The 17,882-nt window shown below is 40.8% G+C and overlaps 1 protein-coding gene across 16 annotated transcripts in view; it reads left to right on the forward strand.

The window, feature by feature from the left end:
- Nucleotides 1–17,882, forward strand: part of KCNMA1 (potassium calcium-activated channel subfamily M alpha 1) — an 881,172-nt gene that overhangs the window by 810,669 nt on the left and 52,621 nt on the right. For all 16 annotated transcript variants that reach the window (XM_039482435.1, XM_039482436.1, XM_039482437.1 and 13 more), the window contains 2 exons: nt 3,252–3,476; nt 6,644–6,836. In XM_039482435.1, the coding sequence (XP_039338369.1) occupies nt 3,252–3,476; nt 6,644–6,836 (418 nt within the window). The remainder of the gene's footprint in view (nt 1–3,251; nt 3,477–6,643; nt 6,837–17,882) is intronic.

Below are 17,882 nucleotides of genomic sequence, written 5' to 3' on the forward strand. Positions count from 1 at the left end.
ATGTGGGTTTTTCCCCAATAACTGTCTGCTCTGTAAACTCAACCTGAGATCTACAAGTTTGGCTGAGTTCTTTCTTGTTCCATGCATCATCACCAGTGATAAAGATCCTGTGAGCAAAAGGCTGCCCTCACTTACACCTGTCCACAAATTATGTCTATACGCACATCGGTGCAACCTTACTGCATAAGTGCAAGTAAGGGCATAATTCAAAGATGATGGGGTTGCGCAGATTGTCCTATAATTGGAAGTTGTTTAAACAATTGTGTTGATGATGCCTGAACCAGAAAATAATTCACTTCTCTGCCCCAGAGCTGTGTTGGCTGTGCAGGGCTGACAGCAGTATAAGGCATTTGTCAGTCAAGTAAGCAGACATGACTTTGAACCTTCCTAGGGATTAGGTTTGTCAAGTGGGAAAGTGCCATTTTTACATACTTATCTTTCAGCCAAGAACCATAGTTTGCATTCGGTCTTGTAAGGTCCCGATTCAGCAAAGCACTTACGCACGTGCATAGGACTACTCATGTTGCTTCAAGTTACGTGCATGCTTAAATGTTTTGCAGTATCAAAGCCAAGGTGCTCAGCATCTTGCAGGATTGAGTCCTTAAATATTTTTAATGTGAAAGCCCCATTCTGCTCTCAGTTACATGAAAATTAATGGAGTTGTAGCAGTGCAACTGAAAGCAGAATATGTTTTTTTTAAAACTGATGAGAATCCTTTTGGCCAAAACTGCTCCATAGTGAGTATCTCTGCAGCATATTCTACATTTGCATTTCATGCAGTCTGTGTAAAGAATAAGCAGCAGGGAGCCACAGCTAGTGAAAACATTTACTCTATGGATTAACAAAAAGAAAAATTTACCATTTGCTGGCTTCAATAAATGTGCTACTTTGAACATAAGAACGGCCATATTGAGTCAGACTCATGGTCTATCTAGTCCATCCTATCTTCCAAGAGTGGACAGTATCAGAGGCTTCAGAGGGAATGAACAGAACAGACCGGGACAGTTTGAGTGATCCATCCCCTGTCGTCCAGTCCCAGCTTCTGACAGTCAGAGTTTTAGGGATCCAGAGCATGGGGTTGCATACCTGACCATCTTGGCTAATAACCATTGATGGACCTATCCTCCATTAAATGTTTTTATTCATCGATTCTTCACAGCTCATAGCTAAGTTTTGTTGACTATCCACCTCATTGGCATCATAATTTTGATGCACATAGGATGATATCCATTAGCGGAATGCAACAGCACCAAGACTGGATCCAGATATGAAAGACACCATCAGCTAATGACTTTACTTAATGGTCATCTGAATATGTGAGCTGCCTTCAAGACTGACTGGGATTACAGCACAAATTTAACCTCTGTCATTGAGATGAGCAGATAATTCTGAACACCATTTAGATATGCTTCATCAGATTCTTCCTTCCATCCCCTCAGTTGCTCTTGTCAATGAAAAGTCACTATTAGTCAAGTTCTTGCACCATGGCTATTTCTGACTTCCAGAAGAATCCTCTGGCGTAAACTAAGCACAGAGGCTACTCCAATTTACACTAAGGATGGTGCTGGTGGCAGCTCGTCCAAGGACATAGGGGAGATCTTTGAGTCCTCCCTTGAGCTGCATCAAGCACAGCTCAGTCACAGGCTCAGATCCTGGACTATAGTCTTAAAACATTTACACACACAAAAATCTATAAATCTACAAGAACAGCTCAAAACATTTGGGGCCTGATTCTCATTTACACTAAGGCTCCTTACGTTGCTGGGTAAAGGAATGTGCAAGAGGCTGAAAATGTCATTAGCTCAGACCCATCAACACTGCTATGAAATGGCAGTGAGCTGGAAAAGCATTCTGGGTTTTGACATTCTCATTTTGCTACAGGAGGTTTAGAACGACTCCTGGCAGTCCAAGAAAAACACTTTGGACCAGGGAATATTTTACTTATGCCAGCTATAAACTTTGGAAGCAAACAGAAAACTCTGGGTGTGGACAAATAGAATCCTTTTCTATATGCTTTTGTAGCCAGAGTTGTTGGAAGTGTTTCCCCACATTTAGGGGGATCTGATTCTGCTCTCACACCAGTGTCAGTCAGGAGTTAGTGGATTAAAGTCAGCGGAGTCAGAGTGATGTAAGTATAACCAGTGAGAGAGGAGACTCAGACCTTTACCCTCCAGACCTTATTGTGATTGAGTTGTGGTTTGTTTCCCACACTCCCTCCATTTATACCCTCATTCTCCAGTTGTGGACACATTATCCTGAATATAGTCACTTTATTCTTTTTCAGGTTGACCACTGTTTGCTTCTTAACTGGTTGTATTTTACCATTCACAACTATTCTTTTTACTCCTCATACTAAAACATAAAGCTTTGCTGTTCTAGAGCAGTGCAGATTTGAATACCAAAGTTAAGCCATTGGTATCCGGAACAGGTCCCTTCACACCAAAATGAGAGTGGCAGAAAGATACATTCTTCCATGCTTCTCATTAGGTTAGAACCTCCCTCATCCCCCAAGTCTGCCGTTTCTCTTAGGTTTTAGTTCCTAGTTCACCGTACAGTATAGTATCGTGAACTCTGAAATAAATCCACCATCAAATCACCAAATGCATGATGGGGGAAATTTAGCCCTCAGTTAAATCCAGAGTAACTCCAATCAGTAGAGTGCTACAGGTTTATACCAACATATCTGAGCCCAGAATGTGATAATATATGTCTGCATTATACTGTCTGGGCTTGTCTACCCTAAAAATGCTACAGCAGCATAGTTGTAGCACTTCTGTGCAAGCACTGTTTATGACCATTGGAGAGATTCTCTCGTTGGCGTAGGTAATCCACTTCTGTGAGTGGCAGTAGCTAGGTTGATGGAAGAATTCTTCCATTGACCTAGCACTTTTTACATGGGGACTTAGGTCAGCTTAACTATGCCGCTCAGGGGTGTGGCATAGTTTACATTGGTCACATCTTTGACTGACGTAGTTAAACCAACCTAATTTTCTGATGTAGACCAGGCCTCTGCCTGTGAACTGCAAGCTCCTGGTGGCAAGGATCATGTTTCCCTCTGTCTATACAGCACTGACCACACTCCATGCAAGATAAATAATAAATATAATAATGAATTACTAATGTCATCCTGCTTCACTGTGCATGAATGATATTGACAGGAAAGTACATTTCTCTTGGTTTAGAATTCAGTTTATGATTTATGCTTCTTTTTGCTTTATCTCCCCCTTCCCTTATTGTTTTTTTCCCCCCAGACCCGGAGTGAAGCAGCAATGACAGTTTTAAGTGGTCATGTGGTCGTTTGCATATTTGGGGATGCTAAGTCTGCATTGATTGGAGTAAGAAATCTAGTGATGCCATTACGAGCCAGCAACTTTCACTACCATGAACTCAAGCACATTGTGTTTGTGGGTTCACTTGAATATCTGAAAAGGGAATGGGAGACACTACATAACTTCCCCAAGGTTTCAATCTTGCCTGTAAGTCCAAAGCCACGATATTGATACTTTTTTTTTTTTTTACTTAAAGACACCATCTGGACAGATATGTATTGACTTTGATCATAGGCTTTTACTTTTGTCTGTTTATAGGCCTCAGGACTTAGCCCTTCCCCTTTACTATAGCTATGAAAACTGAGCCCTGAGAGACCTTATTAGAAGAAATTTGCAGCAGTGTTCAGTCCCTTGTCAAGGATGAATTTCAGCTGCTATCAAATGTATTAGCTGTGTTATCTATTGAACATTCACTCTAGCGCCCTGCGTGTAGCCAGTTCTGATGTTGTGATTTTTCTGACAGAATGACAGTACTTACTTATGACATTACTTATGCCTGGAAAACCTTTGAAAACAATTTTTATTATTTGTCTATCTATCTATAACTGTAAAGGCTTGATACATGCTGGCCTGCTAGTTCTCTTTTCTATAAGAGAATGATCATAGCATTTTCATTAAGAGACCTTCCTTTTTAAAAGGGTTCACAGTTTGGTGGTAAGCATTTACTAAATACAGTGCGTGAAAACCTGCTCCCTTTAATAATAATGGTAAAACACCCATTGACTTCAGTGGGGTCAAGATTTCATCCTCTGAGTCCAAAATTCAAAGGGACTGATTCTCCACTCTCTCATATCATTCACACTTGTGCAGTGAGTGCAGAATGCTACCTCCAGTGTAAGTGAATCATTAATTCCAGTTCAGTATGATTTTACACCCACGGGTGTAAATGACTTCACATAATACAAGCAAAGGAGACTCAGGCCCTTGGTCAGATAGCAGAAGTGATGCTCTGTGCTTTACAAAAGTTCAGTAAAGCAAGCTTGGCTGTTCTATTGTTTCAGCTTTTGGAATTCTTTAATCCTTACTTACCAGAATAAAAAAGTAGAATAGAAGTTTACCATTTCTTAGAATATTTTTTTACTAACAAAAATGCAAAGCCCAGAAGCTCACAGAGACCAGTGATACATTTAGCCTAATGTGGGTAGGGATGACAGCATTTATTGAATGGAAAGGCAGCTTTGCCCAATATATGCTGCAATTCATGGTTACTCCAAAGCTAAGAGTTGTCGTTTAATCTTTGTTTCTGTTCTGCAATTGCTGTACAGTGACATGGCATAGTTCTGTATTTAGTGCCTCACAAATGGCTTCAAGATCAAATTTTTCCTGTGAAAGATTTTTTTCCCCATAACTGCCAGCCCTGCAAATTCAGCCTGACATCTGAAAGTCAAGCCTCTTACCAGTAATAAAGATTCAGCAATCAAAACTTAGATGATAATATTCTTGATGATGTGTGAGAGAGCAGAATCCAGCTGTTGCTACAGACCTATCCAATGTGAAATGTTATTTTTGTTAACAAAATAAGGAGATATTGTAAGGTTTTGATCCTTAGATCAAAAGACTCAAATTTGGCTCCCTTATACATATGCTTTATGATTCGGTTTTGAATTACGTGATTACACACTACTTTTTTTCTATGGGACCACTGCTTCATTTAGTATGAAGGATGGACACACACTGGGCAGAATTAACGTTGCATGAAAACTTTAAATCAGGCATTTCCTAACTTTTGAGTGCCTGACTTTGCAACCTAAATAATGTTCTTCCAATGTATGTGCGGGAGGGGAGGGAAGGTATGTGGTATGAATAAAGGACTGCAGCAGTAGGCCCATGTTCTTGTGTGAAAGCTCAGATAGTCGGCCTTGTTCCTGAAACTAGTACAGACACAAATATTGAATTAGTTTTCCTTTACAAGCTTCCTGGAGTTATGCACTGGGCTGTGACTTGGGCTCTGCAAACTAGGGCAGCATGCTTTCCACAAGGCTTAAAATTCAGTCATCTTGTTTCTCCTAGAAGACGCTGTAGCTATGAACTGCAGCAGGTTGCTGCTGATCAGCCTTGGAGAATCACCTCCCTTTGGGGGATGTTGGTGAGGGATTTGGGGGGGGGGGAGATTTTCAAGGGCACAAACAGGAGTTGGGTGCCTAAATCCTGTTGATTTTGAATGGAGTTGGGGCTCCTAAGCACCCTTTGTGCCATTCAAAATCTTCTTGAAAATGCTCCATGCAGATCAGCAGATATCATCCTTCCTGATTGTTCTGCTTGAATAACCATGAGGTGAGGGGTTGGGGTCTTGTCATTCAGTGTTTAAGGAAGTTGGGGCTGGGCTCTGGGGACCCAGGGACACAACTCAGACAAAGGGAATGTTTAGTGTCTCCATCAGTCTATGGGTACCAATCTGTGGAAGCTGACTGAGCTATGTCTGGCATACATAAACCCACTTTTTATTGCACAGGGCTCTGAGTACTGCCCCTGGTACCTAGACATAGTACCTTTGCCTTAAATAGTCCGTATCTTAAGTTTCAGAGTAAGTATTGTCTTGTGTATAAAATGTAGCAGGTTAAGTGTTGTATCTTGGTTGCCTTAGTTATGAACCCCCCCCCCCCCCGACTAACTACCACAACATTTCATTTTAAATACTGCATTCTCTGATAGGTAATTGTAGCTCCAGGAAATATTATATGATTTGTGCACATTAACTTAACATCCTGTTTCTGTTTCAAAGAGTTTAATCACATAACTTTAAATATCAGTGTGTTTTGTTGGTAGAAGCACCAAAAACATGTATTGGAAAGGATTAACCTTTCTTGTGTATTGCTCCAGGTAGTACACATTTTAGAAAAATAGCTTCATCTTGATTGCAGTTAGAATGTGTTGGACACACAAAGCTTTCCTGTTTAAATTGTTATTTTTTTGCCCGAGACCTGTATGACCTGGTATTAGATAAACAGACATTTAGAACACACCCCTCGTTATGTTCAGAAAGCCAGAGGTTGCCACATGATAGTGACTTAAATCAAGACAATTTCAAGTCACAGATGAGATGTAGAATGCTGGCATTATTCCTATTTCTTGTTTGTTAGTAATAGCTTGACTGAGTATTGAGACTGAACCTAAAATGCTGCCATCAGCACCAACTACCCTTTAGATTAGCACACATCTCCTATTCCCTGGCACATAGTTAGACCAGCTTAATGTCAGAGCATAAAAAAGATACTTGTTAAATAATTTCCCAAAGCTCCTTCTCAATCTTTAATTTGTTTTTCTTTTTTTCCCTTCTCTCTCTCCCCCCCCTCTTTTTTTTCACTATGCCGAAGGGTACGCCATTAAGTCGGGCTGATTTAAGGGCTGTCAACATCAACCTCTGCGACATGTGCGTTATCCTGTCAGCCAATCAGAATAATATTGATGATGCTTCGCTGCAGGACAAGGAATGCATCTTGGCGTCACTCAACATCAAATCTATGCAGTTTGATGACAGCATTGGGGTCTTGCAGGCTAATTCCCAAGGTAAGAACTGCCCTATAATACTTCTCTGCCATGCCTACAGGGGACAGGACCTGGCAGGAAGAATATCCCTCACTCAGTAATTCAAAGAACCTTATATCAGCTTGCTTGACAGTTAAACCTGCTGATTGGTATGATGGCTTTTAAAGGGACAGTCACATAGTTTCCCTGCTGTATCACAAAGGAAATCTGAAGCAGTGGGGAATGAACGAACCAAGATTTTAATTTTTAAATGTGTTGATTTTCCTTTTTTCTTTTTTTCGTTTCATCGCTGATTGCTAAATCCACACGATTCTGTGCGCTCTAGTTCCATCAAATAAAGTTGCATTGTTATACATGACATAGCCAGAGATGGCTTATCTTCACTCTGCATGCAAAATGGAATGATGGCAAATGATGGCCGACAGGGTTGTTTGCTGTGTACGCCAGACGGCAGCCAAAAACATAGTCAAATGCCACGTGGCAAAAAAGAAAAGGAAAAGACAATTTAAATAGAGGTTTCTTTACATTTTCTGTGCTTTCTTGCTCAAAAAGCCCCCCAGAATGAACTCAAAACTGATTTCTGCCCTTGGATTGGCAAGCACAGCTCCCATAAAGGCATGGAACAAATCCTACAGTCTTTAATGAAGTCTACGGGCCTGATTCATAAGTACCCCAAGGCCATTTTACACCAGCTATGCTGGTAAGCAGACCTAAGACAACCTATTTAATACCCTCAGTGTAGATCCAGCCATCTTTAGTCCCTGCAGAAGTGCAGGCAAGAGTGGCCTCTGTTAAACCTTTTAAAATGATGCAGTGAGTTACCCTGTAAGCACCAACCTTGTGCAGTACTTACCCTCGAAGTACACGAGAACTGAGATTAAGACTCGTCTGTGCATAGAGAGCATGGCTGGAAGGAAGGCCTCTTGTGACCTCTCCTTGCTGCTCTGTACAGTTTAGCACAAAATCCGTACTTGGGCTGAACTGTCACTGAAGTTAATGCACTTAATCCTGAGCAAGGAGTGCGGGATTAGGCCCGTAGGAGTTCCCCTCAAGAGCCTAATGACTGAATGAAAACTTAAAGCACACTGGTAAATTGATAGATTTAGAACCATGTTCTCAAATGGTGGGATTGTGAATGCTGCCACAAGAATCACTTGCTCACCTCAAATATCATCAGTAGCAGTGGAGGAAGGAATTCCGAATCAGATCCAAACCTTTGTAACTTCTTGTACATGGGCTAGCAAATATACCTTGTGTGAAAAAGTAATTAGACTGTGGAACTCATTGCCACAGGATATCACAGAGGCCAAGAATTTAGCCAGATTCACAGGGATTGGATATTTATATGGGTCACAAGCGGGGAGATAAAATTTCATACTTCAGAGTTTAAGCCAATCTCTAACTATTAGTCATTAGGATAAGACCTCCCTAGTTGGGCTGCCTGCTATGGGGTTTCTTACACCTTCGTCCGAAACATCTGCTGTTGGCTGGGGTATTGGACTAGCAGGACCACGGGTGTGATCTGATATGGCAGTTCCTTCCAGAAGGTGTGCAAACAGTAATGGAGGGGACCAGTGTTTGTTTTGATTTATTTGTTTGTTTTTTAATGGTCATAGAGCAGATAGTTTTCCCCCGGTGATCTGGCCTACTTCCATAGGCTGGTGCAGAAGGGAATAGTTTGGTTATAACACCTGGCCCTTTCCAACAATGTGCGGATCAGGAGCAAGCAGGGGAAATTTCTTCCCAGCCTTGTGCACAAGACTGGGGGTTCACAATCTGGGATTTAAAGTGTAGACTCAATGGAAGCTTATCCTTGCTCTCAACTGGCACACACCTTTGTTTGCTGTGTGCATGAATCAGTCAGCATTCCCATCAAATGTTCCCTGGATCATGTAGCTCCTGAGCAGCAACATCCAAAGGAACAGAAAGTATCTGATCAGTCTGGTGCAGTCACAGACGCATAACGTCACATGACACCAAAGGATATCCAGAGGGAAGAATCTGGGCAAGAGGGGCCAGGCAAACTAGGAAAAACAATGTTCACCGGAGGCAAATCAACTGAGGATAGCTGCAGAGGAGAAATCAAACTAACACACAGCCATAGCTTTCTCCAATTTCCATCACTGCAAGCACAACCAACTTCCAATCAGTTACAAACATCACAGTAACTCACTGGCCACTCACAATGCCAGCTGTCCAGAAATAACCCAGGCCACCCAGTGAAAACAGTAGAAAAGTGGCACAGTGACATGGAAGAAAGGAGTATGCCCTGCCAAGAGTTCCTTGCAGGCAGTAGAAGGTCCCAGGACCCTAAAGATCACGTTAACCTGCTTTTATCATTCTACAACCCTTTAAACTCATCCGTGAATCCATCATTACCAACATCTGAGCCTAACACTGCCATGGTAGCATTACTTCTCAGCATCTGGAGCTGTCGGGGAAGGCTTGCTTTCCTATCCCACTGAATGGTTTTTTTTCATTTGTGGCGGCTCATATAGATTATTTGGTCATGTGAAAGCTCCATTTTTAAAATCAGGGCTCCTCTCTGATTGCACCCACAATGTAAATACTTGTGTTTCATGCACGTCAACTTAGCTCCATGTTGCTATGCTTATTGTGCTTATGTGTATATTATTACATAAACTAAGTAAGCTCACATCCTTATCCTTCTCTAATCATGCTTGGGTTTGTTTTATTTTTATTTTAAATTCTATCACCCTCTCTGCTGTAAGAGACCCCCTCTGTTTTGGCTAGCCCTATTCAGGATGGCTAAAGAGCAGAAGCCTCCCCATTGTGTCCCAGCATTGAGGTTAGCAACAATCCTAGTCCTTGTATTCTTTGCATGGAAAGACTCTGCCAGTGTAGAGAGGAATTTTCCCTCCAAGCAGGGACCGCAAAAGCCCCAAATAAGGGGATACGAAGTTGGCTTGCTTTTTCAGAACAGAACTTCAGCCACAGTGCTATGACCGCGAGTCAAAAATGGTGGAGTGGGGTCATAGTCTAACCCTTCTTGGCACCATTCAGTGGAGGAGGAGTGGATTATGCTGTCTTTGATAAAAGGCTTGGGGGAGTTCCCACTGCAGCACACACTCCCCAGTGCCCCGGACACATTCTTCAGGCAAAGATCCATGTGCATTTTAAACACATGGCAGGTTTATACAACTTTTCCATGGAAGCAGACTTTTCCATGCGTGCTGACTGCAGAATTTGGCCAATGGCTTATTCCATTGGCAACATATTTTAGGAAGGGTGAGAGAGGGTATTTTAAAAGCAAACTACTGGGTTGGAAAACAGTTACCGTCTCAGTGGGTTGCACCATTTACGTATCTACAACTTCTGAATTGGTTACGTTGCTTTCAACACAGGAGGTTTTCTTGAAAGATCTTGAATACTATGGCTAGGTTGTCAGACACAATTAGATCAATAGGTGGCATAAACTTTGCAGGGAATTGTATTCAATGTGACATTTTGTCTATGAGATGCAGTTTTAATGTAGAGTAGGCACAACTACGGTGACAATTATATAAAGCAGGTGATCCAGCTTCTGCTGGTCAGCAAACAGCATAACAGAACCACTTTGCGGCTCCTTGTTGGCAACAAAGTGGCTTTATTTACAGTGAGTTGTCACTAGTTTTGCTTAAACATTTGTGTATTATTTAACACACTCATTTATCCAGGAAAACATTTCAATTCACAGCAGCCTGTACAACCCCTCACTGTTGCCAAACTGGGCTTTTCTAGTTCTGAATATATGGTGTTTGAATTCATACCCAAATAAAGATTGCCTTTGATACGGTATTGAAGAGGGAAGAGATAGCTGCATATGGATTAGGCATCTCAATTTTTGACCAGGGAATTTACTTATTAGTTTTTGCAATGCTGTTTAAATAGCATCTGGGGTGTTGCCATGTAATCAGTACAATTCTGTGGTTAATGGTAAGTGCAATCTCACATGCAAAACTGATGTATAATTTATGCTTGTCCCATCTAAAAAGAAAACAATATAGCAATAATTTCATTGATAGGTTTTTCTATGAGCAAGGAATGCCACCTGTTTGTTCATGTGAGGTTTTCCCACCACCTCTGACCCCTATCTCTCCCCCTTCACACAACGGCCTTTTCTTTTTAAGTTCTTGGCCTCCCAGAGATTTATTGGAGCAAATATGTTCTGTCTAGGGTGAAGGAGCTTTTGTGACCCAGAAAGAGAACTGAATGTGGTATGCATGTATCTATCATGTCTTCAGTACATTATTTAAGACATATTTGTATGCAAATACTGCTCAAGTTTAGTGTGGTGTGAATGCTGAGGTACCCACTGCCATTGCAAAAAGTCTTTTTTCTGACAGCAGTTGTCACTAGAATAAATATTCATGAGTGGACTTTCGATTTTTTTTTAATTGACAAAGCTTACAGTTAAATATTCCCAGGCTTTGAACTTAACCTGGAAGTCTTTAAACAGTGTGACTAAAAAAATCAGCTTAAAAAGGGGGCAGAACATATTTAATAATTGTTTGTGCATGTAACGTGTAAATAAATGTAAACACATACTCTATAATCTCAATATTATATATGTGATGGTCCTTGGCCCTAAAATTCAGATCTGGACTCAGGCACAAACTTCCCAAAGTTTCTGGGTATTTTGGATCCAGAGTTATATTTGGGCTTAACTTTTGTAGCACCATCGATAAATAAGGTTGCCCAACTCTTCTCATTACAAAGACCCTGTTCTGAGCTGCTTATAACTTTGCCAAGCTTTAATCATTTGGGGAGAAATCACCTATGCCAGGTGTCTGCCTGAGGCTGAACTGCTTTGGAAAGTTTCAGCGAAAACTATTTAACTGCTTCTGAGAACAAGGTGAGGGGAAAAATATGCCAATGACATTTTCTTTGAGCTCTAGCACCTTCATGCTTTGAAGCAAGAATATAAAAATTGGTAGGGCATGGATGTGTGCGGATCTTGTGAAAATCTGCCCAAATTTGGCCAAGTTATAAGACTTTTAGAAATGTCAGTTTACACATGCTCAGTAGAGACTTCTTAGTGTTTAGCAGCTAAAATATCCAAAGATTCCATCCTCAGTGAGCATGCTGCATCCTCTCACAGTTCCTATATGTGCTACACTCACTGAAGATTCCATCCTCACTGCCAGACTGCACATGTGCTATCCTCACAGAGCGACTGAACATGCTCAATTCTTCACCTCTCCTATGTGTGACAGCTCTGCATATGCACCATACCCACTCATCGACTGAGCACCCTTCAACTCAGAGCTAGAGGGGCAAAGCCAGGCTTTCCCTGTAATCACTACTTCTGGTTGCTTTGGACAGGGGGCGCTGGGAGCCTGTTTCTCCTGTGGTCTCAATTTTGGGTGCACCCCCACAAAAAGGCCTATGAAATGGGTGTTGCAGAGCCAGCTACGATAGCCCTGTGCCAGCCAGGGATTCCCCCACAGTGAGACAACTCCTCAACTAGCTACCATTTAATCCAACATTACAGTCACTCTTCAGAGCTGAGGTGCATTCAACTAAACCAAAGGCAGACCACATAAGATCTGTCTTTTTATAAATGGGGCTTCAGCTACGAAGGGATTATATGTTTAATATACATCTTATCTGAAGCCTCATGTATCCAATAAAGCTGTATGTGACCTGTTTGGTTTAGCTAAATGGTATTCTAATGTATGCTACAGTTTGTATTGCAAAGGTTCAAGTTATTCCTATGGATACTTGCACATGTATTTAGTGTCATAGCAGCTTATCTAGGAGTGTGGTGGTTCTCCATCATTTAAAGTCTTCAAGCTAGATCTTTGTTTTTGGGGGAAGAAAGGGGAGTTATAAACAGATGGTTTCAGTAGGTAATTGAAGATTCCATTCTTCCCCTGATCAGTGCTTAATTTGTGCCATGGCTTGCCAAACCTGAGCCCCAGCACCTCCAGGCTTGGCAGTTCATAGTCCTGGCACCTGTAGGCTTGCTGCATCAATTATGAATATAAAACATTTTTTTGGAACCACAGCACCTAATTCTTTGAGCTCCGGCACCTCTTTCATTACAAATGAAGCACTGCTCTGATTTGCCTCACTGGTCCTGGTCTGCTTCCTTAAAGAGTCTGACCACATGCCATTGGGCTTCCCCTGTGGTTTGAGTTCCTAGTGTGCTTATTTCAGTGTTCTTTTGCCCAGTTTTCACTGCTGTAGATGCTGGGGTACTGTGGCCCACTTGTGTATATTGGTTTTTATTACAGGACCATCCTCAAGAACAAAGGATGTTTGTGAGCTTCCTAGGACTTCCCCTTAAATAGAGGCAGACTAAAATTCATCATTCCCTTGAAGAGTTTGGTCCATCTCAGAGATGGTCTTTTGAACTCTGGGGCAGGGAAGAAGAGGGTCAGATAATGGAGGAGCATCATCTCCCCTAATTGCTTCTTCCTCCTCTTCTCTCTGTGTAACAACTGTGAAAGGGCAATTGACTGCTGCTGTATATTGGCCTATCACTTTGATATTTAGGGCTCTAGCTGATTTTGGGCTGCTGCATATTTATCCTCCTACTTATCTTCCTGTGACATTGAGTGCTCTAAATCTGGTTTTACCAGATTGCATGCTTCTTCTGAGCAACTGAAAGATTGTCCTTTGCTTTTCCTCGTACCCAATACAGCATTTTAAATGGCCATTTCCTCAGTGAGGAGAGTAAATGATTGCCAAACCCTGTTTGTAGATTTGTCTCCCAGGTTATTTCACAAAGCTAATATTGTGCTACACCCAGATCCTAAATCCTGAACATGCTATTGGATTTACAGCTAATGCAGTCTATATCATTGCCAGTTTTTCTCTAAGCCTCACATTATGCCAGAAGAGGCTACACTGCATTATATGACTGTCAAAGATCCCTTTCCCTACTATTTGGATATCCTTTTAAGAAATCACCATGGCTGTTTCTGGCCCTTTAGGAAAAGCCCAAGGGAATAGTGCTGTCTGGTTATCCACATGTTAATCCAAATGGCCCAAAAATTTGCCAAATGGCCCAAAACCTATATGCAAATCTGTTATAAATGAGCCCAAATGCCAAGGCCAGGAGGGCCTAAAGTATATCCCACTAGAGAAGCAGCTGCCTCTATGGCTTCCCTTCAAAGTGTCTCAGTTGCTAAAATGACTAAAGCTGTGAGTTCAGATTTAGAAAGCATTATTCTCTCAGCACACAGACTCATCCTATGCCTGATTTGGGACAGCTGTGGCCCAGTCATTATCTGACTAACTCCTCCTGTTGACTGCTTGTTAGTCTCCATAAATGGGGCTGTGCAGAGGTACTTCCATGATGGAGAAAGAAGTTCCTCAAATGTATTTCTGTCTCTGCTGACTCTGACTCCATCCCCCTTTATTCACAGTGTCTTTATTTTATAGATAAATATTTTGTAGAAAGGACCATGAAAAATTCGATCCATGATGAATGTGCATGCACCCCAAACAGTCATACTGCTTCCAAACCTCCAGGGTGCATGACTCTTAAAGTGTGGATCTGCACTGGCAATGTATTGCAATAACTCCAGTAACTCTTGTTTCTCCTCCCTCTGTTCCCCACTCTCCCTCCCCGCCCCCCCCCCCCAGAAATATTTATCGAGTGCTCCCACGCAGCATTTCACTTTCACAATATTTTCCTTTTGAAATTTCACATGGTGGGAATTTCACTTGTTGTTTTACCCACCAGATAAACCAAGCTGAACACAGAATATTTGTCTTCAGTTGTAACTAAAACTGTTATTTGGCTTCCTTCCCAAAAACCAGGAAGACAATTATACTTAACTGTTTAGAGATTTATAAATGCTGTACTAGAGTAGCCTCTGGGTAGTAACTTTAGATACTTGGCCCAATAATTTTCTTTTATTGGTTAGTGATTTAGGTCTTATTTTGACTCCTATATAATAAGAGCAGCACATTTCATTAAAACCGCTTACTAAACAATAAAGAAAAGCCATCTTATGGCTCCAAGCAGGTCTAAAGTACTGAAAGGAAGGCTGTACAATAGCATTTCTTCCATGGATATTACAAGACAGATAACTGTAGCAGTGCAGATGTGTTTCAGCATAGCAATCATTGCAGCTGTTTTCTGAATGACTTCAACTTATGAGAATTTTCCCTAGGAACAGTATTTCACCACATGAGAGATCTTTGTAAGGCCTCCATTTACAATCCTGGTAATAGATCCTCAAACAAAAAAGAATCAAGGAAAAAAATAAAGTAAAGAGGAGGGAACTCCTGAGTAATATGTTTCTTATCCATCATGGAAATGATGGGGGGGAAATCATACAAAATTGAGTAAATTTATTTTTAAAATGTACACATGCTTTACAATATAGCAGATTACACAGGTTAAAATAACTTTGAATAGGAAAAGCTTAAGGGTTTGATCTAGTTCTTTTTGAAGTTAGTGGTGTTTTCACCATCAATTTCCATGGAAGCAGGAGCAGGATCTGATTGAGAGGACAGAAATACACCTTGGAGTTGTTTGTCAGTCACTGAGTTAGATTTGTTTCACAATGACTAGATACAGTAGTTGTCAAATTACTGCCCCCTTTTGGGGCCCAATCTTGCATCCTGTATGCAGGAAAACTCCCATTAAAACTAACATCAGGTTTAAGTTATATCCCATTGGTAATTAGTGTTTTCTTTTTTCTACTACACATCAATGATTGTTGATCTTTTTTTATCACAGAATTGTTAAATGAAAATCATCTATGGTATTACCAGTATTAGAAGTGGGAAAATGTCTTTACTTATCCCTTCAATGTTGTCTAAAAATACTTGGTCAGTAAAGATTCTCTAGCAATTCCAAACATTGCAATGGTGAATATGTACCACTTGCATGCAATGTTGAATTGCAATATGTTGGATATGTTTCTGAGAAGTTCAAAAAACAAATGATTGGGAATTAATTTGTATCATCAATATTTATAGAAGATGCTTTTTTGCTGCATGTTGAATATTGCTATTTTCTTGTATTGTGTCTTAGTTTAATGTTGTAAAGTACAGAATAGCCAAACATATAAGACAAACACAAGGCATCCTTCGGAACCCATAACACTGATGATCAGCATATCAAGTTTGTCATGGGAACTTTGTATATAACAACCAAATTCCATTCCCCACACAAAGCAAGGGGGACCTGTACAACTAATCGGGGAATAGAATTTCCCCCTTAACCAATAGCCAGTGTATACAGCAGCTGAATTTTATCCATAATAGAAGCTGCAGCCCTCTATGAATCTTGATTGTTCATGTATCCACCAGCCATGTTCACTCACCAGCATGCCCCAAAGACAGACATATCCACCCCATGGTGCTGTGCAGAGAGCAACTATGAAGCAGAGCAAGTGCTTCAGGGCATGCAGGAATGTGGATTAACTCTAGATAGCCTCTCTGTGGTTTAACCAAGGTGAAAGGTTAAAAAAAACCCTGAGAACATGACATCTGATCAGCCCTGAGAATCTATTTTTAAATACCTGGGTTTCAATGTTAATAAAGCAATTTGTTACTCAATTCCAAAGATGAGAAAAAGTTACCTCTGACCATTTTTAAAAATAATTCTGTAGTTTTGTGAGGGATTGCTGGATGCAGCTGGTTCTTATAATGTCTGTTGAGTAGACTCTGCAGTCATAAACATCATGAAGTTAGTGTGAAAGTTCATGATATAGAAAGATCAATGATATTTATTGTGCAAAACCACTGGCTACAAATCTGATTCATCCTAAACCTAGAATTGACCTTTACTTTAGGGTGAGGGAAATGGTTTCTCTTAGAAGGCTTGTGATTTCCTACTGGGCAAAGTTATTTTAATTTCCAAGAGTTTAGATATCTATCATCCTTTCCAATGTCTAATAACCATAGAAATTTGGATAAGAGGTGTGTATAAATTAATGTCTCTCTTTTGGATGGCACATATACTAATATATCTAAAATGTAAGAGTGGAGTATTCAAAAGGGCTCATCTGTAGCCCAGCTATGTTCCCATTCAAGCCAACAGGAGTTGAACCATTAACTTCAGTGGGAGAACAGTTAGGCCAAAGCTGAACACTTCTGAATCTCACGTTAAAATGTCAACTATTTATTATGTATTCAGATTTATACCACATTATAGAAAAGTGCACTTATCCCAGGTAGAGGGAATATTAAAAACGAATGAATAAAGTAACCAAACACTGAAATACTCGGGATCAATTTTCGAAAGGGCCTAACTGAGTTAGGAACCTTTGTCCCATTTTCAAAAGTGACTTAAGCACTTAAGAGCTTGGTCTCATTGAAAGTCATAAGTGCTTAAGTCTCTTGAAAAATGGGAGTTAGGCTCCTAAATCACTCAGGTCATTTTGAAAATTATATCCATAACCAAAACCAGAATGTTCCTATACCCTTACCAGCAAAAATGCTAGGATCATACATGAATGATGCTAAGAGCTTTAATTCGAGGATTGTGCCTAGTTAAGAACATTCTTGCATTGCATATTTCATGGTTGATCCTGGAACTTTTGCTGCCATGGATGTATTCCCTTTTCCTTAAGGCATTCCAAAACACTCTGCCAGGGATCTGCTGCTGAGTTTACTGATTAATTCCGCACTGGCCAGCTGAACTTGGGTTGAGGTTGGGCTTTTTTCAGTAGTAAATTGGCAGTTCTTTTTTTGACATAAACATATCACAAGTCTTGAGCTGGGCATCCTCAATGAAATAAAATGTTAGGGGTGCTCAAAGTGTCTCAGCACCTACCCCATTTCAGCACTTTGCTCACATAATACTACTCAGGTTCCAGGGCTTCTAAATAGCAATAAAATAACAGAGCATTAACTACCTACAAGACAAAAGTAAATATAAGCCCAGATAGTTTTGGCATCGTCCGTATTCTAGATGGTGGGTTGGGTGGCTATTATTATTTTATTTATTTAGAGTAAAGACTGCAGCTGGGATCAGGGCCCCATTGTGCTGAGGATTGAACACACACACAGTAAGAGAGAGCCTTTGCCCTGAAGCATTTACCAGTCTAAGGCCCCAGTCCTACCAAGACTTAAGTAAGAGTTTAAATTTACACACAA

The sequence above is a fragment of the Mauremys reevesii genome, linkage group 7, assembly GCF_016161935.1.
Source record: "Mauremys reevesii isolate NIE-2019 linkage group 7, ASM1616193v1, whole genome shotgun sequence".
Taxonomy (NCBI): Eukaryota; Metazoa; Chordata; order Testudines; family Geoemydidae; genus Mauremys; species Mauremys reevesii.